This window comes from Podarcis gaigeae (genome assembly GCF_964106915.1).
Source record: "Podarcis gaigeae genome assembly, chromosome: 10".
NCBI lineage: Eukaryota > Metazoa > Chordata > Lepidosauria > Squamata > Lacertidae > Podarcis > Podarcis gaigeae.
The window spans coordinates 2,071,424-2,095,756 of NC_139686.1; the positions used below are offsets into that span (position 1 = coordinate 2,071,424).

Genomic DNA, 24,333 nt, shown 5'->3' on the forward strand with positions numbered 1-24,333 from the left:
GGCGCTCATCTTGCTTTATTGGCCGAGAGAGCCAGTGTACAGCTTCCGGGTCATGTGGCCAGCAGGACTAAGCCGCTTCTGGCGAACCAGAGCAGCGCACAGAAACGCCGTTCACCTTCCCGCCAGAGTGGTACCTATTTATCTACTTGCACTTTGACGTGCTTTCGAACTGCTAGGTTGGCAGGAGCAGGGACCGAGCAACGGGCGCTCACCCCATCACAGGGATTCGAACCGCCAACCTTCTGATTGGCAAGTCCTAGGCTCTGTGGCTTAACCCACAGCGCCACCTGCGTCCCTTCTGTAGGGATAAATCAGAGCAAATGTCAGTTCAGAGAAAACCCTGTAGTTGTTTGCTCTGATTCAACGGTAAATATCAGGTTTCTCCCGGAGAAAGAGGTGGAGCAAGAGCAAGTCTGGATGAAACCATAGAATTGTAGGGTTGGCAGGGATCCCCAGGGGACATCTAGTCCAACCCCTTGGAATCACAGCAAGAGAATCCCTGACAAGGGCTGGCCCGGCTTCCGAGATGCTATTGAAATACTCAGATGAATACAAATGCTTACAAAGTGTAATAAAAAAAAATCTGCCCTTATTCCCTTATGGGGAACACAAGAGCCCTTATAGAGTCCTTTGTAGGTTCTCCATCAGCCGGAGAAAAGAACAGAGGCCAACCAGAGAATATTGAGAAGCAAAGCAGCTAGCAAGCCTGATCTTTATTGATCTGTTGCAACAGGGTGCTCCCCTCACACGCAGGAGAGGAGGAGGACCCCGAACCAAGGTGTGCCTGCCCTTATGTAGACATTTTAAATTCCCTGCCCTGAAGCTCAAGACCACTCCCCACAAACATCATACCTACATCACAGAAAAGGTGGTCTACAACAGAAATGTGAGTGTTGTTGTTTTTCCTGTCTGCCAGGTTCTCTGATGATGCCTTATCTGATTCCCTTTCATGGTAGTCTGGCCATTCCTTTGAGATGGCGATTTCTCAATTCCTGCGACAATGGGAAGGTTCCCTCATCCGCTCCCTCCTTGCAGAGAAAACATTTGGTCAGTTTGGGAGTCAAAATGGTTTCAGGGAGTCAAAATGGTTTCAGGAAGGTCTTCCTGTGCTGCTCCAGACATTGGTACATTTATGAACATTTATTATACAGTGGTACCTCAGGTTACAGACGCTTCAGGTTACAGACGCTTCAGGTTACAGACTCTGCTAACCCAGAAATATTACCTTGGGTTAAGAACTTTGCTTCAGGATAAGAACAGAAATCGTGCTCCGGCAGCAGCAGGAGGCCCCATTAGCTAAAGTGGTGCTTCAGGTTAAGAACAGTTTCAGGTTAAGAACGGACCTCCGGAATGAATTAAGTACGTAACCAGAGGTACCACTGTATATATAAGAGCTTATTTTTTTATTATTTCAAAAGAAACAAACAGCACTGGCCACCCCAAGCAGTCAGTTCAGGGATGGCAAGGTTGTCTCCAAACATTTCTGCTTCTGGCACTGAATGGGCAAGGACCACAGAGCCCTCCTCTCTTCTCCTGATTCCTCTTCCTCTATTCCTTCCCAGAGCTGAAGAAGCAGCAAGAAGATGGGTCTGGTTTCCTATTTCAGCCTCGGGCTCCTGGGATGCTTAGTAGTTGGTCCCTTCATGAGTGGTGAGTTCCTCCAAGACCCCAATGGGGATGCATGGTCCCCCACCCTGTCTCTTGCACCCTGAAGATTTTAAGGGGATCATCCTGGTCCAGTGCCCATTATTATTATTATTCCTGCTTTTTTCTTTAAGAAATGTTTAGGGGAACTCATTTTGATGCAAGAAAATCAACCTTTTATAGTTCAAATCGGGGGAAATAAATGGAGAAAAGTACAAAGATTCACAAAATGTTTAGGGGTATGCGTACCCCTGTGTACCCCCAGGAAAAAGCACTGATGATGATGGTGGAGGTGATGAGGATGAATTTATACCCTGCCTTTTTCCCTAACAGAAGGCATCTTACAGATAAAAATAAACACAGCTAAAACCCCCCTGGGGAGGGGATAACAATAATTTTTTAAAAAGCAATTAATTTTTGATAGTATATATGCATATACTGGTGTGTAAGAGAGAGAGAGAGAGAGAGAGAGAGAGAGAAATCTAGCCAAACATACAGATCATTGCGATAAAAGCAACACAGCGGCTGCGCTTTCCTTAAAAGCAGTCCGTTCCCAAAAGCCTCTTGGTGCAAGAAAGCCTTTGCCAGCGACAAGGAGGGGCAACAAGGAGGGAGCCAGTGTGGTTTCCCTAAGGAGGGAAAATCAGAGCTGCCTGGGAGTTTTGGTCCTAGCTTTTTGACTGTGTCATTTTAATTTCTCCACCTCGAGTCTCAATCTGGAGATCTGCACCGGGTTGTATATATAGAGTGAGAAATGTCAATTTGTTCTTGGGTTGGTTGGTTAGTGAAAGCTGGTAGTGGTGATGTGTGTATAGTTGCTCAGTCGCTTTTGCAGAAAGACTTTTAAGAATAAAAGCAGAAAGATCTCTGCAAGGACACTTTCCTCTTGGACTCTTTTATGCCGACAAGGGTCCAAGGACCAGGCTGAGGTGACAAAGGGAGGTCAGAACCTTCTTTTTTTTTTTAACAAACACTGACAAGATTGGCATACAGTGGTACCTCGGGTTACATACACTTCAGGTTACAGACTCCGCTAACCCAGAAATAGTACCTCGGGTTAAGAACTTTGCTTCAGGGTGAGAACAGAAATCGTGCTCCGGCGGCAGCGGGAGGCCCCATTAGCTAAAGTAGTGCTTCAGGTTAAGAATAGTTTCAGGTTAAGAATGGACTTCCGGAACGAATGACCGTATTTTTCGCCCTATAGGACGCACCGTCCCATAAGGCGCACCTATATTTTTGGAGGGGGGGGGAATAAAGGGAAAAAAATTATTTCCCCCCTAGGCGTGGGGCTGGGGCGGGGGAAGCCCGAGCTTCCCAGAACAGGCAACTCTCCGCAAGCCGTGGGAGCCCAGAGCGAGAGGGGTCGGTGCGCACTGACGCCTCTCGCTCTCCAGGCTTCAGCGAAAGCCTGCATTCGCCCCATAGGACGCACACACATTTCCCCTTCATTTTTGGAGGGGAAAAAGTGCGTCCTATGGGGCGAAAAATACGATAAGTACTTAACCCGAGGTACCACTGTATAAATAAAATAAGAATAACAAATAAGCAAATAAGCCTGCAGCCCAGACCCTTTGTGCCCACCATTGGAATGGGGCATGCTACCAGAGGTGCCCCTCCCTGTCCTCCTCTCTCCTAGGATGGGGGGCAACCAGGGGGTTCTGTATCTCTCACGATGACGCTCTGTGTCCCACGCAGGAGGTGTCCGTGCTGCACAATGTCCCAACAACTGGCTGTCTTTCCAGGGGAAATGCTACGGTTACTTCCCCCAGGAGGTGTCCTGGCAACATGCGGAGGTGAACAGCGTAAAAGGGCTCCCCCCAAGATGGGGTGGGAGGGAGCCCTCCCCCTTTGTGGGTCCCACTGGCAACATGAGCAGGGATGCGGGTGGCGCTGTGGTCTAAACCACTGAGCCTCTTGGGCTTGCTGGTCAGCGGTTCGAATCCCCGCAACGGGGTGAGCTCCCGTTGCTTTGTCCCAGCTCCTGCCAACCTAGCTGGAAGCTCCTGCAGCCAAACAGAAGCAGCGGAAGCCACGCAGACCGTTTGGCTTCTGAAAATTGTTCAAAAACCAGAACACTCACTTCCAGGTTTTGATTGTTCGGATGCCGATTTGTTCAGAAGCCAAGGCATTTGAGTTCCAAGATATGACTGTATTTATTAAATTTCTATAAGCTAAAAAGTCCCAAACTCTGCACCCTTTTCCCTGTATTTATTAAATTTCTGTATTTATTAAATTTCTATAAGCTAAAAAGTCCCAAACTCTGCACCCTTTCCCCTGTATTTATTAAATTTCTGTATTTATTAAATTTCTATAATCTAAAAAGTCCAAAACTCTGTCCCCTTTTCCCTGTATTTATTAAATTTCTATAATCTAAAAAGTCCAAAACTCTGCACCCTTTTCCCTGTATTTATTAAATTTCTATAATCTAAAAAGTCCAAAACTCTGCCCCCTTTCCCCACAGGGGAGTCTCCCAACCCCATAGATAATTTTGGTTCTGAACCTTCTCCAACTCCTTTTTGAGGTAAGGCAACCAGAACATGACTCAGTATTCTGAGTATCTTGGACTCACCTTTTCCCCCTCCCTCGGCCAGAATGAATGCCAGCGCCTGGGGGGACACCTGGCCTCCCTTCTGGACAGGAATGAGCACAGCGCCGTGGCCAGGTTCCTGCAGCAGGCCCAGAGGTGGGACGACGACGACGTCTGGTTCGGACTCTCCATCCCTGGCAGGGTAAGTGAGAAGCATCATCGCCCATCAAAGAATCGTAGCCTTGGAAGGGCCCCCCGAGGGTCATCTATCCCACCCCCTGCAGTCCAGGAATATGCCCCCATATGCCGCTGTTGCTTGTGGTGCGTGTTGACGTTCCAGCATCCATGTTTCCATGTGGGAGAGGCCAGAGCACTTGAGAAAATGCTGGAAGGGAGAATTCAGGCTCTCACCTGAATGCAGAATTTCCACAGCCCCAAACACAGTTATCCTCTGACAGGGCACTTCTGGGGGTTCCCCACACAGCCCCTGAGGTTTGGTCGGCCTTTACTAGGGACTAAGCCTTTGGTGTGGGAGGCTTTGCCCTGTGGAACTCCCTGCCAGGGGAAGTTCAGGGGGAACCATAGAATTGTGTGTTGGAATTCCTGCTCCAGGTTTGCAGTCATGGGGTTGTTGTCTTTCACATGATGGTGTATGTTTTGACTCCACAGAGTGGGAAGTGACGGAGACAGGATGTTTGTGTTACTGTGTTCCATGATGTGGGACTATTGTCCTTTGTTCATTCTCTTTGCTGTCTGATGCTGGAGAGAGAGGGAGCCATGTTGCAGTGCTCTGTGTGTGTTTATATGTAAATAAAGTAGATTAGCCAAAATGCTGAGTTGCTGAGGTCTGCCACACATGTTGCACAAACTCTGTGGATCCCTAAGTGTGCAGGTGTCAGTTGGCATCGGTTGCTGTGATGTTTGGGCAGAAGAAAGCTTTCGAAGCTCCCGAGCGATCAACCAGGAGGGAGGGAACATTCCAGTCGGGCATGTGTCTCTGCCAGGGTCCTACTCGAGTGTAGGCTGAACTCCTCACATTGTACAGTTGGAAAGGACCCTGACGATCATCTAGGCCAATCCCCTGCAATGCAGCTGTCCCATACAGGGATCAAACCTGCAACCTTGGCGTTATCAGCATCACGCTCTAACCAGCTGAGCTATCCAGGCTGACATCCCGACCTTCTTTCAGATGCCGTCTAAAAAAACGGTGTTATTCACAGAGTCCTTTGAGATGAGTTTCTTTCTACCAAGCGGTATTTATTTATGCATTTGTTGTATTTTATTTTATTTTTTAAAAATGTTACGTAGCGCCTTGTTGGGTTTTTCTGAAAGCTCGGCCCCTAAATGTTCCAAATGCCGGTTCCCAGATACATTTCTCATCTTCCCCATTTGCAGAGCACCACCTGGGCCTGGGCAGACGGCAGCCCCGTGAGCTACACAGCCTGGGAAAAGTACAAGAGCTATCCTGCCCTGAAAGGCGAGCATTGCGCTGCCCTGGATGAGTCTTCAGGTGAGGAAGTGTGCGAGAGAGGGGGGGGGGATTTAGGAGGGTCGCTCTGTTCTGGGCACCAGGCAGCGCTCTCGGCAGGAATCATTCACGCTCGGCGCTGTTCATCTGCGGAACTCCCTGCCGCAGGCTGTTGCGATAAGAACTCAACGGGGTGTGACACAAATGGAAATATAAAGGCAGTGCGGCATTTGTTAGGTGGGTTCCTGTGGCAACGTGCATGTTTGTCGCAGGGTCTGCAGTGAACAGGAGGGGAAGGAGCTATGGAACTCGCTGCCACAGGAGGCAACCCAGTCCTTTTAAAAAAGGACCAATTCATGGAGGTGATGGCTAGCAATGGCTACTAGCCACATTGGAAATTCACGGCCTAGGATCCTCGTACCTACGGAACCGCCTCTCCCAGTATGCCCCGCAGAGGACCTTAAGACCCATAAATAGCAACACCCTAGAGGTCCCGGGCCCTAAGGAAGTCAGATTAGCCTCAACCAGAGCCAGGGCCTTTCTAGTGATGGCTCCGGCCTGGTGGAACACACTGCCTCATGAGACCAGGGCCCTGCAGGATCTGATCTCTTTCCACAGGGCCTGCAAGACAGAGTTGTTCCGCCTGGCCTTTGGCTTGGAATCCACTTGATCCCCTTCCCCTCTTTCCTTTTTCCTTTCTCCTTCTGTGATGAACTCCTATCTGGGGACTTTTTTCTGGCCCACGTAGGACCAGTCTGGATAGCTGGCCTTGGTGAAGACTTGACGTTTTCATCCCCCAAAAGTTTTTGATTTGAGTTTCTACTGAAATGAGGCTGCATTTCAATGTTGTATTTTATTCTTGTTTTTAAGTTGTATTTTAATCCATTGTTTTTATAGCTGATGTTAGCTGCCCTGAGCCCAGCCTTAGCTGGGGAAGGCAGGGTATAAATAATTTTTAAAATATTATTATTGTTATTATTATTATTATTATTATTATTGCTGGAAACCACAGGAGGGCAGAGGGCTCTGGTGCTGGGGTCCTGCATGTTTTCCTTTTGGGGCATGTGGTCGGCCTCTGCAAAAACAGGCTCTTCGGATATTCTTATTGGGCAGGTTTCCCAGGACTGACTCCTCCCTCTCTCCCCTTTTCTAGGGTTCATGCTGTGGGACAACGATTCCTGCTATGACCGGAACCCCTTCGTCTGCAAGGTGTAGACAAGCACACCTGGTGGGCAGGAATCCCGGAAGCTTCAGCACAGACCACAACCTGCCCTGCCCTACCCTGGGCGGGTGCCTGGAGACCCCGGTCTCCTGTCTCCAGCCCTGCACAGACCCCCCACTACACATCCCCTTTCTCCCTCTCTCAAATCAGCCACCCCCCCAGCTCCCTTGCTCTGACTCTGGATGCCAACCCAGGCAGGCAACAGCATGGAAACCGCAATAAACTTCTCTTGAGCATGTAGAATGCACCGTCTCTGTTTGTTTTCTGTGGGGGACTACACTTTTTTAAGGGGATACATGGAAATTGGGACCCTCTAAAGCATGGGTAGGCAAACTAAGGCCCGGGGGCCAGATCCAGCCCAATCACCTTCTAAATCCTGCCCATGGACAGTCTGGGAACCAGTGTGTTTTTACATGAGTAGAATGTGTGCTTTTATTTAAAATGCATCTCTGGGTTATTTGTGGGGCATAGGAATTTGTTCACCCCCCCCCCCCAAAAGAATATAGTCTGCCCCCCCAAGGTCTGACGAACAGTGGACTGGCCCTCTGCTGAAAAAGTTTGCTGACCCCTGGTCGAGTCCAACCCCCTGCAATGCATTCATGCCAGATGGCCACCCAACCTCTGCTTAAAATCCCCCAAAGGAGGAGCATCCAAAACCTCCCTGGGCATGTTTGCTGTGTGGCCTTCAGGGGACGGGGAGACTTTTCCTCGGCACATCCAAAGTGATAGCATAGCTGAAGATAAAAGTCTTGCAGGAGTGTGGCCAGACGGTGTGCACAGGGTCAAGACGGCAGTTGAGGTAGCCCCAAATCTGAAAAGGCTTAGGCTGTTCTCATCTTTCAGTGGGGCAGCGAAAAGTATGGACAATGGCACTCTTCGAGAAACGGGCAAAAGAAGGGAGGCCTCTAGCTGGTACAGGAGGTGGTGGTGGTTTTCTGGAAACCTGGTATCTTTTCGCAACATTCTCCATCAGAAACTTCTTTGGCACCTTCCGGAATCACTCCTGCAACTGTGGCAGAAGATCTTTTCTTCCATAGCCTAGCAGGGTGGGGTGGTCATGGTATGTTCATGGGGAACTGTTGTGGAAATCCACGAGACACAAAGATATATGAAGGTGATGCAGTCTGGGAATCTGATGCCACACCAACCAAGGGTTCCATTGCCAATGGAAAATGAAGCCCTCGCTTCCTGGCAGCAGCCAAGGGGGACCTGTAGAAGATGCAGCTGCCCAGAATCACAGCATCCACAGTGGATGTGCCAAGACCAGAGGACCTCTCCTCCCCATTTCCCTCGCTGGGCAATCCGCGGTTGTTTGACAGAGTTCTTGGGCTTGGCCTGCTTCTCACCCTGCCTGTCCCTTCTTTGGAGAAGCTCCCTCATCCCAGCCCCGTCTTCATGCCCACCTTAAGATCTGACCTGCACTCAGCACACCTCCAGTGGCAAATCCTTTGAGGAAAGATGAAGGGACTGGCAGTGTTGGCCAAGAAAAATGTTGGGGGGGGGGAGGCTGCAAGACTCTTGGGGAAGCCCCGGTGGGCTCAGTGCAACTTACTCATGTGTAAGCACTCGTACGACTGGGCTGCTTAAGTGGAACCCAAGACTTGCAAATAATCTCCAAAAAGCTCTCCCAGCAGGGATGCTCAAAAACTGCCTCCTTTGGGGTTCTGAGATGAACACTTCTTTCTAAAGCTTTCGGATTCAGCTGAGTTTTCATGGCACTAAGAAACTGGGACCCATTAGGCAGCTTCATCGTGGACGAGAGCAGGAAGGGCCAGTGCTGCAATCGAGGGCCAGGGCATCCCTCTGTGGCCCCTTCCTCCTCTCCCTGACCAAGGCTATTGACTTGGGCCCAGCCTTGCGAATTTGGCTCCAAGGATGCGCTGCCAATAGCCAATAGACTGGGGGAGGGGGTCTGGAAGGTTGCCAGCGTAACTGAGTGTGGAAAATAAGGTTGTTTAGCAAGGTGTTCTGGGAAGGAGATGGGGGGAAAAAGACTGGGATCCATCTTGGGCCGGCCGGCTGAAGGCTGGCTGGGAGAGATGCCTTGGACTCTAAGGTTGCAGTGGTGTAGGGGACAAGCCCCTCTTGAAATGACCGTGCTGTAAGTTCTGGATGTTAGGATATAGTTCCATTTCACCTTAAAGGAGTCAGGCATGGCTGTTGTGTATCACATGCCTGTTTACATCCAGCACAGTCTGCTGGGAACTTCCGTTGTATGTTGCTTTTGCACTACTGTTGTTTTGCTGGACATGAAGGCAAGCAGACATGTTTTTTTTCCTTTGTTCCTGAACTACGCTGAATAAATGCTGTAAATATGCTTGCACATTTCTCTGCCTGCTTCTTCTGCTGTGAGAAGATTTACGCACTCTGCTGACAGAGCGTGCATAGGTCTCTAAACGTACCTGAGGCTTGTGTCACTAACCGATGCTGTTCCAAGGGAGACCGGCTGCCGGTCGGTGGCTGGAGCCAGTTGGGGGACTGCCTGATGCCCCCGTCTCCCCGGCAGTATCCCAACACTGGACCCCCTCCATGCAGGCTGAAGGTGCAAATAGGTGAATAAACCATATTTCTTGAAGCTATGACCGTTTCTGCCATGTCTCAGGACTCCAAAGGCACCACAGTGCTGGGAACCTCCTGGAGTCTTGCAGAGAGTTGGCACCCGACTTGTGTTACACTACTGCGCACGAAAGACCATTGGTCCAATAGAGGGGCTTTGCCACACGTCCAGTTGTGCTGTGCCTAGAAAGCACTGGCCCCAGGGATTTCTTCCCTTTCCTATCTGAGTGGTTTTCTGTTTGCCACGCTGCTCTCCCCTGGAAAACCAGCTCTTTGGGACTAAATCAGAGCAAATGTCAATCTGGGGAAGCCCCGATGTTCACTTGCTCCAATTCAGCAACACAGTGACCATGTGCATATGCAATAAACAATCTTTGTAGAATGCCTTCAAACCATAACAAGTCCAAAATGAAATCTTTAGTCTCAAAGTCTCTGGAAATCTTTAAATGAAGCGAGGTACCAGACTTTATGGGACGCGGGTGGCACTGTGGGTTAAGCCACAAAGCCTACGACCTGCCGATTAGAAGGTTGGCAGTTCGAATCTCCACGACAGGGCGAGCTCCCGTTGCTCGGTCCCTGCTCCTGCCAACCTAGCAGTTCGAAAGCACGTCAAAGTGCAAGTAGATAAATAGGTACCACTCTGGCGGGAAGGTCAACAGCGTTTCCATGCGCTGCTCTGGTTCGCCTGAAGCGGCTTAGTCATGCTGGCCACATGACCCGGAAGCTGTAAGCCGGTTCCCTCAGCCAGTAAAGCGAGATGAGCGCCACAACCCCAGAGTCGGCCACGACTGGACCTAATGGTCAGGGGTCCCTTTACCTTTACCAGACTTTATACGATGGCAGACAAGCAAATATGATGTCACTGAACAGTGATTCCGGATATTGACTACTAGAATCCTTCGTCAGTGTGGTGGGAGGATATAGAATTGCTTCATGAACCCATCTTATTTTGAATGAATGTATGTAAATGAAAATATCCAATGCTGTGAACTACATTATTACATGAGCATTGTTCCACGGGATTGGATGTTTTCATTTACATACATTCTATATGTAGTCTAGGGGACACAGGTGGCGCTGTGGGTTAAAGCCTCAGCGCCTAGGACTTGCCGATCGAAAGGTCGGCGGTTCGAATCCCTGCGGCGGGGTGCGCTCCCGCTGCTCGGTCCCAGCGCCTGCCAACCTAGCAGTTCGAAAGCACCTCCGGGTGCAAGTAGATAAATAGGGACCGCTTACCAGCGGGAAGGTAAACGGCGTTTCCGTGTGCGGCTCTGGCTCGCCAGAGCAGCAATGTCACGCTGGCCACGTGACCCGGAAGTGTCTCCGGACAGCGCTGGCCCCTGGCCTCTTGAGTGAGATGGGCGCACAACCCCAGAGTCTGTCAAGACTGGCCCGTACGGGCAGGGGTACCTTTACCTTTACCTTTTTATATGTAGTCTATATATAAAAGATTGTTCATTGCATATGTAGATGATCATCGTGTTGCCCAGACACTGCTGATGTTCTCTTTGCAACACAAAGGGGTCAGTGTGAAAGGATGGGCAGGTGAGCCCCCAAAGCAAGGCTTTGCCTCTTTTCTCCAGCAGCTATGTGGCAAGGAGGTTATGACTGCTGACCAAAACCTGGAGTAAGAAGCCTGCGATTTTTCAGAGAAAGATCCATTCTTTGTGCCTCGGCTGGGGCTGGAGAGGGATGGGCCCTGGGAATGCACACACCACCCAAGAAAGAAGCTGAGGCGGAGCCCCCAGCTCCTGCCACCCCTCTGCCCAACTTGCATTTCCTCTCCCCCCCCCCCCCCGTTCCCTCTTAAGAGACACCTACAGCAGAGCAGCTTAGAAAACAGGCTCAGCGCCAGGCACCCGCAGCCAAAAGTGTTCAAGTGTTCCTCCTTTATGAGTGACATCGTAAATACACCCTGCCCCACCCTCTTGCCCGTCTCCTGCCAGCCTCTGGGGTCCCTCCTTGGGGCACCTCCTCCGGGCAGAGAGGGCTGGGGGGGGGCAAGCAGCTGGCAGTGGGGCCCAGAAGCATCCTCTTGCTTTCCGCTTGCCAGGAAGGAGCCAGCTCTGCCGCCAGTTGGCTGGGTTTGTGTGTCTCTGTGTGTGTTCCTTGTGGCTCCGGTCAGAGTGGGCCCAGGACAGAGGGGTCACCGCCATTGGAAGCCCAGTCCAAGCTCAGTCGGCCACTTTCTTGGGTGGCGTTTCAAACAGGGCTGCAATGTCCAGCATCGCCCGGTGGATGTTCTTCCCAAAGCGCTTGGAGTCCTGGAGAAGGAGAGAGAGAGTTGGGAAAGGGGAGTCAAAATGACCAAGGGGGTGGAGATACTCCCCTGGGTGGAAAGGTTGCAGGGTTTCGGACTCAAGAGAGAGGCGACATGATAAAGGATTGTGTGATTATGTTTGGCATGGAGAAAAAGGGCAGATGGAAGTTTTTCTCCCTTGTGGATGTCCAGCGAAGCTGAACGTTGGAAGATTCAGGATGGATAAAAGAACTTCTTCACGCCGCACATTACCTATGGAACTCACTGCTGCAGGAAACAGGGATGCCCCCTCCCAAGTTGGATGGCTTTAAAAGAGGATTAGACAAAGTCATGGAGGATCATAAGGCTATGCTCTGTCTCCGCAGTTGAATCAGCAACTGAAATAACCAGTTGCTGGAAACCAGACGAGGGGAGAGTCCTCCTGCATTCGAATCCTGCTTACAAGGTTTCCCACAGAAATCTTGGTTGGCCACTATGAGAAGAGGATGCCGGACTCAATGGGCCATTGGCCGAATCCAGCAGACTCTTCTTATGACAAAGGGATGCTCAAGGCACTTTCCCAAATGGGCCTCATCCTCATAGCCCCCAGGAGACCCTAACCCTGCCTCCCCGTCACGCTCACCGTCTCAGGGCTGGAGAACTTGCTGGAGACGTGGAAAGTGATCAGGTTCTCTCCAGCGATGATGTAGGAGACGCCATAACCGTCGTCAGCCACCTGCAGGGAGCAGAGGGAGAGGTGCTGAGGCCCATGGCAGAAGTGGGGTGGCCAGTTCCGCCCCAGAGGGAACGTGCAGTAAAGGCAGAGGGGCAGTAGGGGCTAGCGGCACCGGCAGGTGTCAGAGGCTGCCTGCATTTCAATGCCAGCTTCCAGGGGTCTATCAACAACAACAACAACAAATTTATTATTTGTACCCCACCCATCTGACTGTGTTGCTTCCATCATGTATAAAAATATAATAAAACATCACACATTGAAAACCTCCTGATACAAGGCTTCGGTCTAGCTGCCACATTCTGGATTAGTTGTAGTTTCTGAGTCACCTTCAAAGGTAACCCCATGTAGAGCGCATTGCAGTAGTCCAAGAGGGAGATAACCGGAGCGTGCACCACTCTGGCGAGACAGTCTGCGGGCAAGTAGGGTCTCATCCTGCGTACCAGATGGAGCTGGTAGACAGCTGCCCTGGACACAGAATTGACCTGCACCTCCATGGACAGCTGTGAGTCCAAAATGACTCCCAGGTTGCACACCTGGTCCTTCAGGGGCACAGTTACCCCACTCAGGACCAGGGAGTCCCCCACACCTGCCTGCCCCCTGTCCCCCAGAAATGGGCTACCCAGTTTTCCCTGGGAAAGTCAAGGGTTCAACCTGGAACCTTCTACATGCCAAGCAGATGTTTGAGCTACGGCTCTTCCTTTTAAACACCTCCATTGCCCCCCCCCCGTTTCCCTCCACCCACCCTGGGGTCCCCAGAAAGCCTTTTCCCATTCTCCCCCGTCTTTTACACAGCTTCTACTCACTGGGCCAAAGCCCCCTCCTGAGGAGACGTGGTCCGGATTGGCTTCCATGTCGAACATTTTGATCTGCTGCTGGGGGGTCTGGCTGGTGGAGAGGCGCCAGGGCTCAGACAGCACCTACGGGCGGCAGGGCGGGGACAGAGTGAGTGGTGGTACCACCCCCCACCCACGCCCCTGCAAAAGCACCTGGGTCAGCAGCCTTCGCAGGACGTGCGAGAAGTCATGGGACGCCAGCTGCAGGGAGCCCCCAGCTGCGCATTGAGGCTCAACCTGCCCAGTCCAGGTGGCTGGGGAGGGAAGCCCCAAGTTGCGTCACCTTGGCGAGGAAGGGCGAGTCGACCCCCAGGTAGCGAGAGACCACGTAGAGGCAGAAGAGGTGCCTGTCGATGCCAGAGCCCGTCATGGCCAGGCGGTACATGTTCTGGTGCTTCTCAGCTGCCACCTTGAACAGCCGCAGGGACTCGGCCGGCTGCAAGGGGGAATCGGAAAATTATGGAGGAAGCGGGTGGAAGAAAAAGGTTTTCCCACCCTCTCTCGTGACACCAGAACGCGGGGACATCAACATTATTATTTTTTCTGGAGTACCATACAGATATATTTTCACACTTATTGTTTGTAGGGATGTGCGTAGAGGGGGTGCTTATTAGATATTATCTTTCCTTCCTCACGTCTGTGAGTTCGGCAGTGCATCCCTTTGCAGCTTAAAATTGAAATTGAAATACTTTATTGTCACTTATACAACTTGTACACAGTGAGATTACACAAGCACCCCCCACTCAGCTCTCTTAGTCCCCTCGTTTACTGATGCACACCCACCAAACCCGAAAGTCATTAAAAGGGAAGCTTTGATAGGCTAGTTTTAGCCTTTTAGTTTAAGTAATCTAGGATGCTTTTAGGCAGACTGTCTTCTCCCGGGGGCCTTATCTAGCAAACATGACTGTTGGTTTGACTGCATTGTAAATATCCTACAATAATAGTAATAACAATAATAATAGCAATAAATTTATTGATTTTTATATTATTATTATTGTTGTTGTTATTATTATTGTTATTGTTGTTGTTGTTGTTATTATTATTATTGTTATTGTTGTTGTTGTTGTTGTTGTTGTTATTATTATTATTATTATTATTATTTAGTGTTGCCATCTTTCAAGAAGTAAAAATCAGGACACAAAAAGTTGTTGAGCTTTCTTTGGGGAGATTTCAAAAATCTGGACATTTTGGCAATTTTCCAAATCCACCCCCCCACACACACACTAATTCCATCATTGCAATCACAGACATGTCCAGGAAAATCCTAATTTATGGGAACCCTATATAAGTCTATCACCCTTCATTTGCAGATCTTGGGGCAGTTCACTGTTGGGGGGCACCCTTTTGCTTTTGGAACGGACATCCGGAACGGATCAAGTTTGAGAACCAAGGTACCACTGCATAACAATATATAAGAGAGAGAGTGGGAGGGAGGGAGAGAAAGCACAAAGGGGCTTCTGACAGGCAGGAGGGAAGGGGTCAGGATGAGGGCCGAGGGGGCAACGATGAAACTCACACTGCACTTTGCGTTGGACATGCTGCGCACGAAGGCTGTGGACTCACTGGTGCAGGATCGAACCGTCTCCGTCCTCCCTTCCCTGAAGAGCCGTGTCATGGAGGCCTCGTAGGTGAGGCAGAACCGGCCCTTGTCCTGGAAGAAGAGGCAGTGAGGACGTGGGCTGGGGGGCAGGAGAGGAAGCCCACCTGACGGCCCCCATCACGGCTGGATTTCGGTTCGATGAGGCCCTCAGCTACTGAAGGTAATGGGGCCCTTTCTTTGTCAACAACAAATGGTCACTGTTTTTTTGTGATGAATATATGCTATATGGTAATACATGGACCTAATAGGTATCTCAAGCCATTTGCACATGTCTCCATGCAACAAGTCCATGCAGAATGCAGGCACCCTATATATAGAAAGGAGCAAACCCAGGGATATTTGAGGGCATAGCTCCCAACATTTCCCATTTTTTAAGGGAAATTCCCTTATTCCAAATAGGATTCCTCACAAGATAAGGGAAAAGTTGACAGCTGTGTTTTAGGGAGCAGGCTAGCAGGCGGGGCCCACAACTTACCGTATTTTTCGCTCTATAGGATGCACTTTTTCCCCCTCCAAAAATTAAGGGGAAATGTGTGTGCATCCTATGGAGCGAATGCAGGCTCCTTGGCTTCAGCGATAGCAACGCGAAGCCTCCGAAGCGCAGAGGGAGCGCTGAAGCCTGGAGAGCGAGAGGGGTCAGTGCGCTCTGAAGGCTTCAGGTGGCTATCCCTGAAGCCTTTGGAGTGCAGTGGGACCTCGCACTGTGCTCCGAAGGCTTCGGGTTCCTTTTGCTGAAGCCGGGAGAACAAGACTCTCCTGGCTTCAGCAGAGAGGGAGAGCTGCGCAGCGCCCCTTCAGCGAAGTGGGAGGAGAAATGGAAGGGGCTCCGTTTTTTCTGCCGCTTTGCTGAAGGGGCGCTGAGCAGAGAGGGGGAGATTATTTTTTTCTTGTTCTCCCCCTCTAAAACAAGGTGCGTCCTATGGTCAGGTGAGTCCTATAGAGCGAAAAATACTGTACATCATAGGAGCCTACACAACACACAAACACTGTTGCTGTATGTAGGTTTTATTTTATTTGTTTTTTATCATAGATTTTGGAAATGTACATCCAGGTTTTTTTTCCTTTAATTTTTTTTGGGGGGGGGCAAGAGAGAGTGGGGCCCTAAGCTACAGCTTGTTTAGTTTATACGCAAATCTGGCACTGGCCCCCACGCCCCCAACTTTGCCAGGAACACATCCAGACCCCCATCCTCTCCTAAGCCCCTTCTCAAGGCTTTGTGTGCCCTGACACTTCAGGAAAGGGTCCCAGCTAGTGGTCCCGCCCCCATTTTTTTTTTGGGGGGGGGGGAAATACCACTCCCTCCATTCCATAAACTCATCCCTCATACGACTCTATAAAAAGCATTATTCAGAATAGCAGTTTGCACAGCTCACTTAAGGGAGAACAACAATAAGATTCAACGCGGTAGCAATCAGTTGCACATTTCTTCAAAATGCTTAAAATAGCTAAAGCTATTTAGCTTAACAAACAAAACTGGTGGACTTTGGTGGGGTCTCCAATGGCCATCTAGTCTGACCCCATGCAGTGCAGGGGTCACAGCTGAATAATCCATGATGCAGGGAGGATAGAGAGAGGTATGTGCCAGGGTGGATTTGATTTAAATCAAATGGATTTAAATCTCTAGTCAGTAAGAGTTGTTTTAAAGCATATTTTTTACAGAAAGGTTCAATCTTGCTGGCATCCTCTTAATATTTACAACCGGAGGAAGGCTTCATTTTTGGAATAATAAATTTTCAGAGTAGTTTTTTACAGTTATATCAAAAATGACTGATTTGGTTATGCTATTAGAAATACACAGACCGATAATTATGAAAGTATTGTGAGGTTTAATAAGTTAACTTTATATTTGGACAACTTTTCTGCTGTACTTTACTGGAAGGAGAAAAACAATAATTTCCTTAATAACAATTTAAACAATTTATTTAACTAAAACAATAACACTATAGCATATGTATCCATGTTTGTTAACTAATGTGGTTAAACGATTAAAAACAACTTAGACTGAGTTTTAGCCCACATGAAAAACTTAAAACAAATCCTTACTTCCTGATGAATAGCCTTTGGACTATTATGTAACTTCAACAGAAAACCTTTAAAAAGGTTTTTCCTACAAAATCCGATTAATTTTATTTTTTTTAAAAAATCCGATTTAAATTTTAAAAAAAAATCATTTTTATCCATTTTTATTTTGTGCGCCGCAGCCGTGAAGAAACCCCTGCTTTTGCACGCGGCCAGTTGTGCAAAGGTGAGTGCCGCATCCTGCATGCCCTGGCCTCCGACCCCACCCACCAACGTTCATTGGGGAGGGAGGATGAGGGGGGCATTTACCCGGAAATGCGCCAGCTGCAGGGCAATCTGGATGAAGCTGTCCGGACTGGTCCTGCACTTCTTGATGCGACCTTTGCCAAACTCCGTGAAGCGGAAGGAGTGGAAATCCACGTCATCCGCCAGGGTCCTGGCCACGCGGTACGAAAGCTCGATGGCCTGGCTGCACTGCAGGGAGAAACCGGGGGGGGGGTGAGAGCTGGGAGGGAAGCCCCCCACCCTGCCCCACGCTCTCGAGGGTGAGGAGGGGGCGCAACACCTCTTGGTTAGGAGCCAGAGAGCAGCATGGACCGTGTGGCCCTGGAGATGTTCCGCACAGCGCCTGGCACTCCTCTGGAGCAAAAAATGGGGGTGCTGTTAACGGAGAAATCTGGGGGCTCCCTTGGACAAAAAAACAACAACAAGGACACCAGCCAGGAATACCAGTATTTTGGTATTTCTGGAATGGCAGCCTGTGTGGCACTCAAGTATCAGGATGCCAGGGATTATCACTCAGGCAGAGGGGCTGCTGAGGAGCTGAGCTCACATGTCTATAGGAATTTCTGAAGTTTTCCCAGGGAGCCAGTACACAGATACATTGATCAGTGAATTCTGACATTTGGTATCGTGCAGCAAAGGCCCTTTGAATAGATAGGAAGAAACTGTGATGAAGTATTTTGTGGGGACAAATCATAAAAGTCACAAAAGCGATGGTGTTGACTTTGGTAGTGGGCTGCATGTGCATGATATCTGCTGGAGGGGCAACCCCCCCAACCTATACACAAATTCCTACAACAGTGCAAAGCCTACCTCCTCAGAAATGTCCCACGTCAAGCGCTGTGGCATGGGGAGGTCTGTGTTGGGCACCCCGTGGCAATGTCCGCTGCTGCAGTATCCCAGCTGGAACTCGTCTGTGGCCAGCATGAACTGGGGAGGAAGGCAGAAAGGATGAGAGCTGGGGGGGGGGGGAGAAGTTCCTATAGAACAGGCACCCCCAAACTCGGCCCTCCAGATGTTTTGGGACTACAATTCCTATCATCCCTGGCCACTGGTCCTGTTAGCTAGGGATCATGGGAGTTGTAGCCCCAAAACATAGTCCCTTATGTTTCCCTCCCCTTATGGTCTTGATTGAGGCTGCATTTTAAATTGCATTTTAACCTGTATTTTAAATTGGGTTTTTTCCCTCCCCCCCTTTCCCCCCTATTTTACTGTGATTTTATTGGTGTTAGCAACCCTGAGCCCGGCTCTGGCCAGGGAGGGCGGGGTATAAGTAAAATTTATTATTATTATTATTGTTGTTGTTGTTATTGTTGTTGTTATTAAACACCTGGAGAGCTGAGTTTGGGGGTGCCTGCTATAGAATCGCAGAACTACACAGTTGGAAGGGGCACCCAAGGGTCATCCAGCTCACAGCAACCCTCTCTCACAGTTGTTCACATGGGGGAGTAAAAAAGGAGGGACCCCTCCCTGCCTGCCTCTCACCTCCCAGAGGTGCCCCATGATGGGCGCGTCGGCCCACGAGTGCTCAGCGTTGGCACCCAGCTTGCCGTTGCGATACACCACCAGCGTGAAGGACTTGTCAAACCACCTGCAGAGAGAAGGACGACCCGCGTCAGAACAGGGCAGAGGCTGGGGCAAGCCAGGCAGCCCCATGCAGGGCCGGATTGAGGCTGGATGAGGCCCTGAGCTCCTGAAGGGAATGGGGCCCTTGATATCTCCAGCTGTCCTTTGTCCACAACAAATTGTCACTGTTTTTTGTGTTGAATGTATGCTAGATGGTCATTTATGGACCTCATAGGTATCTCAAGCCATTTGCACATAACAAAATGTGTATTTTAACAAAGTGATTGTTGAACTGAAATACAATTAAGAAGTCTATTAATAGTGACATAATTCTTAAGCTCTATGATTTTTTATTCATAACAAACTTAATATTGCAAACACATTGGCATTTGGCAATAACAAAAGTTCCTTTAGAAACACAATTTACAAAGACTCGTAATCTAGTCTCTAGAAACTTGCTATAACATGAAATAATAATAGGTGTAAATATATGATGCAAATAATTAAAATATCCCTCCGGATCTGGCCCATTCGCCTTCTAAATCCGGCCCCCGGACGGTCTGGGAATCAGCGTGTTTTTAGATGAGTAGAATGTGTCCTTTTATTTAAAATGCATCTCTGGGTTATTTGTGGGGCATAGGAATTCGTTCTTTCCCCCCTCAAAATATAGTCCAGCCCCCCACAAGGTCTGAGGGACAGTGGACCAGCCCATGGCTGGAAAAGGTTGCTGACCCCTGCACTATGGGAATGTAGAGGTGCGATAGCCTTAGGAACATGGAGGAAGCCCAGGAAGATAGAGAAACGCGGCAGCCAGGTGTGGGGCACCTGCCGCTCCCCTGAGCAGCTGGCACCTGGAACAGGTGAGATCCCTCAGAGCAGCAGGTGGGCAGGTGTGTGTGCTGGGCTGCCAAAAGAGCTCTTTTCTTCCCTGCTCGCCGGGGGGGGGCATTTATGGGCTCTGGGCAAACAACTGGGAGCAGAAGCGTCATGCCAGGTGCCAACGGCTGCCCCAGGCGACTCGTGGAAGCGAACCAAGCTACGCCTGCACATTGCTACCCCGAAGGAATTCAAAAGCGAGTAATCATGGATCAGGAGTGAAAACTAGGCATATGCACGATATTGTTTTAAACCGATATTTGGAGAAAATCATGATAATAGTTGTTGTTTTAAAAAGAGCTGGCAATTTACCATGAATCAAGTGTGGTATTGGTAAATCTGGGGGCAGTCTATACTTCGCCCTTGCTAAATCTGCCCAAACTCATTTCTGCCTCCTGCAGGCAGAGAATCACCAGAACTGGCCATGGCTTAAACGACTGAGAAAACACAAGCAGCGTTTCCAGTTCCCCCTGCCTACGGCTGTAAATCTCAAGAGCTGGCTGGCAAAAAAAGTCAGAATCTCTCTGCAGCCAGTGGTCCGATAGGTTGCTTAGCAGTGCCAGATTTACATATAAGCTAAACAAGCTATAGCTTAGGGCCCCGCTCTCTTGGGAGCCCCCCAAAAATTTAAAGGAGAAAAAAACTGGATGTACATTTCCAAAATATAAGATAAAAAACCAATAAAATAAAACCTACATACAGCAACAGTGTTCTGTGTTGTGTAGGCTCCTATGATGTAAGTCATGGGCCCCGCCTGCTAGCCTGCTCCCTAAAATATCACTGAATTGACTATGAAACAGCGGCAAATATCTGGAATCACTGTTCAGTGTTGGACATCATATTTGCTGAATACACAAAGCTTCACAGCTTGCCTGTCATCCTACACAGTCTGGGACCTCGCTTCATTTAAAGATTTTCAGAGACTTTGAGCCTAAAGATTTCATTTTGTCCTTGTTATGGTTTGAAGGAATTCTATAAAGATTGTCTATTGCGTATGTTCATGGCCATCGTGTTGCCTAGACGTTGCTGAAGAATATGTAGAAAGCACAGTAAGGTGAATCGGAAGTCAAAAGTGTGTGTGGAGTTAGAAGCTTTGTTGTTAGTGTGTCAGCAGTTGTTATTGACGTAATGTTCTTTTTCTTTCCTTTGTGCTGTTTTATGTAAACTGTTTTGCTATATACAGTGGACACTCAGGTTGCAAACGTGATCCATGCAGAAGGCACGTTCGCAACCCGCAGTGTTTGCAACCCACAGCGCTGCATCTATGCACGCATGGGTTGCAATTCGGTGCTTCTGCGCATGCACAAAGTGCGATTTAGCGCTTCTGCGCATGCGCGACCGCTGAAATCCAGAAGTAACCTGTTCCGGTACCTTCTAGGTTTCGGTGGGTCCGTAACCAAAAAAAATGCAATCTGAAATGTCTGTAACTCGAGGTGTTAAGTTGTGGGTGAACATATCAGACGACACAGCGATTCTTCAAACAGCTCTTGTTTATTCACAGGCCAGAACAGAACTGAACTGAAGGGTTCAGCCAGCCTGCTTATATAGAGCTCCACTACAACGCAACAGTAACCACTTTCTGTAACTATCCAATCACTGAATGTCACTTTCGATCCCTTATTTGCATATGTGGCCCAGGGTGAGAACTTCAGTACATAACACGAGGTATGACTTTGTGTGTGTGTAAAATTTAGAGAAAATATTAATAGTAATAAAAAGATATATCTTGATGTTGAAAATCAGGTGCTGCCCAGGCCTAGTGAGGACCAATCGGTGGTGCTCGGAAGGGAGTTCCAGCTGGGCAGGTGAATAGACAGAGACCCCTTACCTGTCGTAGCATCTCCCGTGCAGGAGGCTCTTGGAGTAAAGGTCCAGGCTGTCCTCGTGGTCTGGGGAGAAGCCTTGCTCATCCTCATCCAGGGTCAGGAAGAAGGCGGCTCGCTCTATGCAGTCCAGGGAGGCCTTGTTCTTCCCTCGGCCAAAGTATTTCTTCCGGGCTTCGGCCCACGGACCCCTGGAATATAATCATAATCATAATCATAATTATTTATACCTTGCCCATCTGGCCGGCCTTCCCCAGCCACTCTGGGCAGCTTCCAACAAAAGATTAAAAATACCATTTTTTTGCTCTATAAGACTCACTTTCCCCCTCCTAAATAGTAAGGGGAAATGTGTGTGCGCCTTATGGAGCGAATGCAGGCTGCACAGCTATCCCAGAAGCCAGAACAGCAAGAGGGCTTGCGGCTTCCACTGCGCAGGGATCCCTCTTGCTGTTCTGGCTTCTGAGATTCAGAATATTTTATTTCTTGTTTTCCTCCTCCAAAAACTAGGTGTGTCTTGTGGTCTGGTGCATCTTATAGAGCGGAAAATACGGTACATTAAATTGGAAAAATACATTAAAATTGAAAAATACATTAAAAGCCCTAAAAGGAAGAGGAGAGCAGCCAAGTCATCTCAAAGGAGGCTCCTCCGTCTGGGGGGGGGGGGGAATAAAATTCTATTGGGGGATGGGCCTCCTCTGCTGAACTGGGTGTGGGGTCCTGACCCGGGAGAGTCCCCCCTGCCCCCTCCTCCTCCGGCCGCAGCGCTTACCGTTCCCCGGCGGTGAGAGCGGCCAGCCGCACCTCGTTGGGCTGGGGGGGCGAAGGGTCGTCCAGGATGCGCTGGAACTGCATCTCCAGGTCACGGGGGGAGAGCAGCTTCCCCGCCTGGTAGAGCCACAGCTTGTAGAAGCGGCCTTTGTGGAAGACGGCCAGGTGCCTGCTGTCCGACAGGTGCAGGAGGTAGTCTAGGGGCAAGAGAGAGCCAGGATGAAAGCAGGCCTTCCTCGTATATCATTTTTTATTAAATTTTCTGTTTTGCAATTTAAAATACAGTGGTCTTCTTCTTCTTCTTCTTTTTTGGTGAACCCTCATAGCCGAGTACTGTATTTTTCGCTCCATAAGACACACTTTTTTCCTCCTAAAAGTAAGGGGAAATGTCTGTGCGTCCTATGGAGCGAATGTGCGGTCGGTCGCTGGCTCCCTTTCCCAGGCCTCCATTGCTGAATGTTCTGCAGACGGAGGCCATTTCTTTCCCCAGCGACATGGGACTGGCTGATTAGATTATCCGTCTGGAAACTGTAGAAACGGCCCCCTTTCCTTTCCTAAAAAAGCTGCAGAACTGTGAGCTGAACCCCATAAAAACAGGATTTTTTCCCTTTGCAAAGTAAGCTCAACAACTTTGAGCTCATCCTCAAAAAGGGGGAGGTTTTTCCCCTTTGCAAAAGAAGCTGCACAAGTTTGAGCTGATCCTTCAAAAAAGGGTTTTTTCCCCTTTCCTTTTCTAAAAACTAAGTACATCTTATGGTCAGGTGCGTTTTATGGAGTGAAAAATATGGTAAGATTGTCTTCCATAAACACGGTCTTAACAGTGAGTCCGTAAGTGACTGTGGAGGCCAATTCTGGATCCACACATCCTTCCACAGTGGGGACATTGGTTTCTGGGCAGGAGTTGATCCCGGTGAGGGTTTGCCAAGCGTGCCTTCCTCTTAGCACGTTTCTCCCTTGCGCCCTGAGTTTGAGCGTCTTCAAAGCCCATGACACCTTTGGTAAAGGCTGTTCTCCAACTGGAGCACTCGCAGGCCAGTGTTTCCCAGTTGTCGGTGTTCATACTACATTTTTAATGATTTGCCTTGAGACAGTCTTTAAACCTCTTTTGCTGACCACCAGCATGACGCTTTCCATTTTTAAGTTCGGAGTAGAGTAGTTGCTTTGGAAGACAATCATCAGATATCCACACAACATGACCAGTCCAACGAAGTTGATGTTGAAGAATCATTGCTTCCACACTGGTGATCTTTGCTTCTTCCACTACACTGGTATTAGCTTGCCTGTCTTCCCAAGTGATGTGTAAAAATTTTGGAGATTTCGTTGATGGAATAATTCAAGGAGTTGGAGATGGTGTTTATAAGTGGTCCACGTTTCACAAGCATATAGTAAGGTTGGGCACCCACGACCCCGGGCACCCACAGTTGCGGGACCAAGCTGGCACTCCCGCAGATTGTCCCGAGGGCCAGGTAGAAAGGTCCACAAGGCTGCTTTTCTGTACCGCACCTGAGGAATTTCAGCGCATCACACCGCTGAGCTGGCAGTGGGCGCCTGCCCCCGCTCTGCCGTGCCACCTGCTTCGTGCAACCTTAAATGCCACCCACCTGTCTCTTCTCCAGGGATGCGGGTCGTGTTGAACATCCTCTCCATCTGGTAGGAGCACATGGGGACCAAGCCCAGCGCCATCACCTGGGGGCAGGGAGAAGGAGCGTTAGCTGCTTATCGGGTTAATCAGTTTTCGGTCCGGCTGCTGATGAGATTGCTAATGGTAATAACATAAGCCAAAAGTTAGCATCACATCTTTAAAAAATATATTAAAAACTACGGGCTAGGACCTGGGAGAGACCAGGGTTCAAATTCCCCCCCCCCTTGGCCATGAAACTCATCGGTTGGTCGTGGCCTCTCAGCGTCGCTGAGGGTTGTTGCGGTATAAAATGGGGAGAAGGATGAAACCCACCTTGAGCAACTTTGAGGAAAGAAGGGGGGGCATAAATATATGAGGGGAACTTCCACCTTGAGAAATGTCATGACGTGACATAAAAATTATTTTAACTTCTCTTGGGATCCTCAGGCAGGACCCTCCAGCGTGGCAAGAGTTGGCCTGTCTTCTGTCCAGAGAGCCTGTGAATCAGGGGCATGTCTTGCAGGCAAGCAGGCAGAGGGAGTGGAGTGGAGTG

General features: G+C 49.4%; 2 protein-coding genes across 6 annotated transcripts in view; one reads left to right on the plus strand and one right to left on the minus strand.

Moving 5' to 3' along the window:
* Positions 1-1,531: 1,531 nt before the first annotated feature.
* Positions 1,532-7,101, plus strand: LOC310826254 (struthiocalcin-1-like). The gene is made up of 5 exons (XM_083701032.1): positions 1,532-1,650; positions 3,340-3,437; positions 4,236-4,373; positions 5,567-5,681; positions 6,793-7,101. Exons 1-5 carry the CDS (start codon positions 1,584-1,586, stop codon positions 6,852-6,854), a joined length of 480 nt encoding a protein of 159 aa, XP_083557158.1. The 5' UTR covers positions 1,532-1,583; the 3' UTR covers positions 6,855-7,101.
* Positions 7,102-11,275: 4,174 nt separating this feature from the next.
* The window catches only part of CPT1B (carnitine palmitoyltransferase 1B), a 34,794-nt gene continuing 21,736 nt past the window's right edge, over positions 11,276-24,333 (minus strand). For all 5 annotated transcript variants that reach the window (XM_083700217.1, XM_083700216.1, XM_083700213.1 and 2 more), the window contains 11 exons: positions 23,761-23,845; positions 22,161-22,356; positions 21,397-21,582; positions 18,612-18,717; positions 17,940-18,056; positions 17,154-17,318; positions 14,742-14,876; positions 13,509-13,661; positions 13,196-13,309; positions 12,300-12,392; positions 11,276-11,681 (listed from right to left, as the gene is read on the minus strand). In XM_083700217.1, coding sequence (XP_083556343.1) covers positions 11,592-11,681; positions 12,300-12,392; positions 13,196-13,309; positions 13,509-13,661; positions 14,742-14,876; positions 17,154-17,318; positions 17,940-18,056; positions 18,612-18,717; positions 21,397-21,582; positions 22,161-22,356; positions 23,761-23,845 — 1,440 coding nt within the window. In that variant the 3' untranslated portion in view covers positions 11,276-11,591. The remainder of the gene's footprint in view (positions 11,682-12,299; positions 12,393-13,195; positions 13,310-13,508; positions 13,662-14,741; positions 14,877-17,153; positions 17,319-17,939; positions 18,057-18,611; positions 18,718-21,396; positions 21,583-22,160; positions 22,357-23,760; positions 23,846-24,333) is intronic.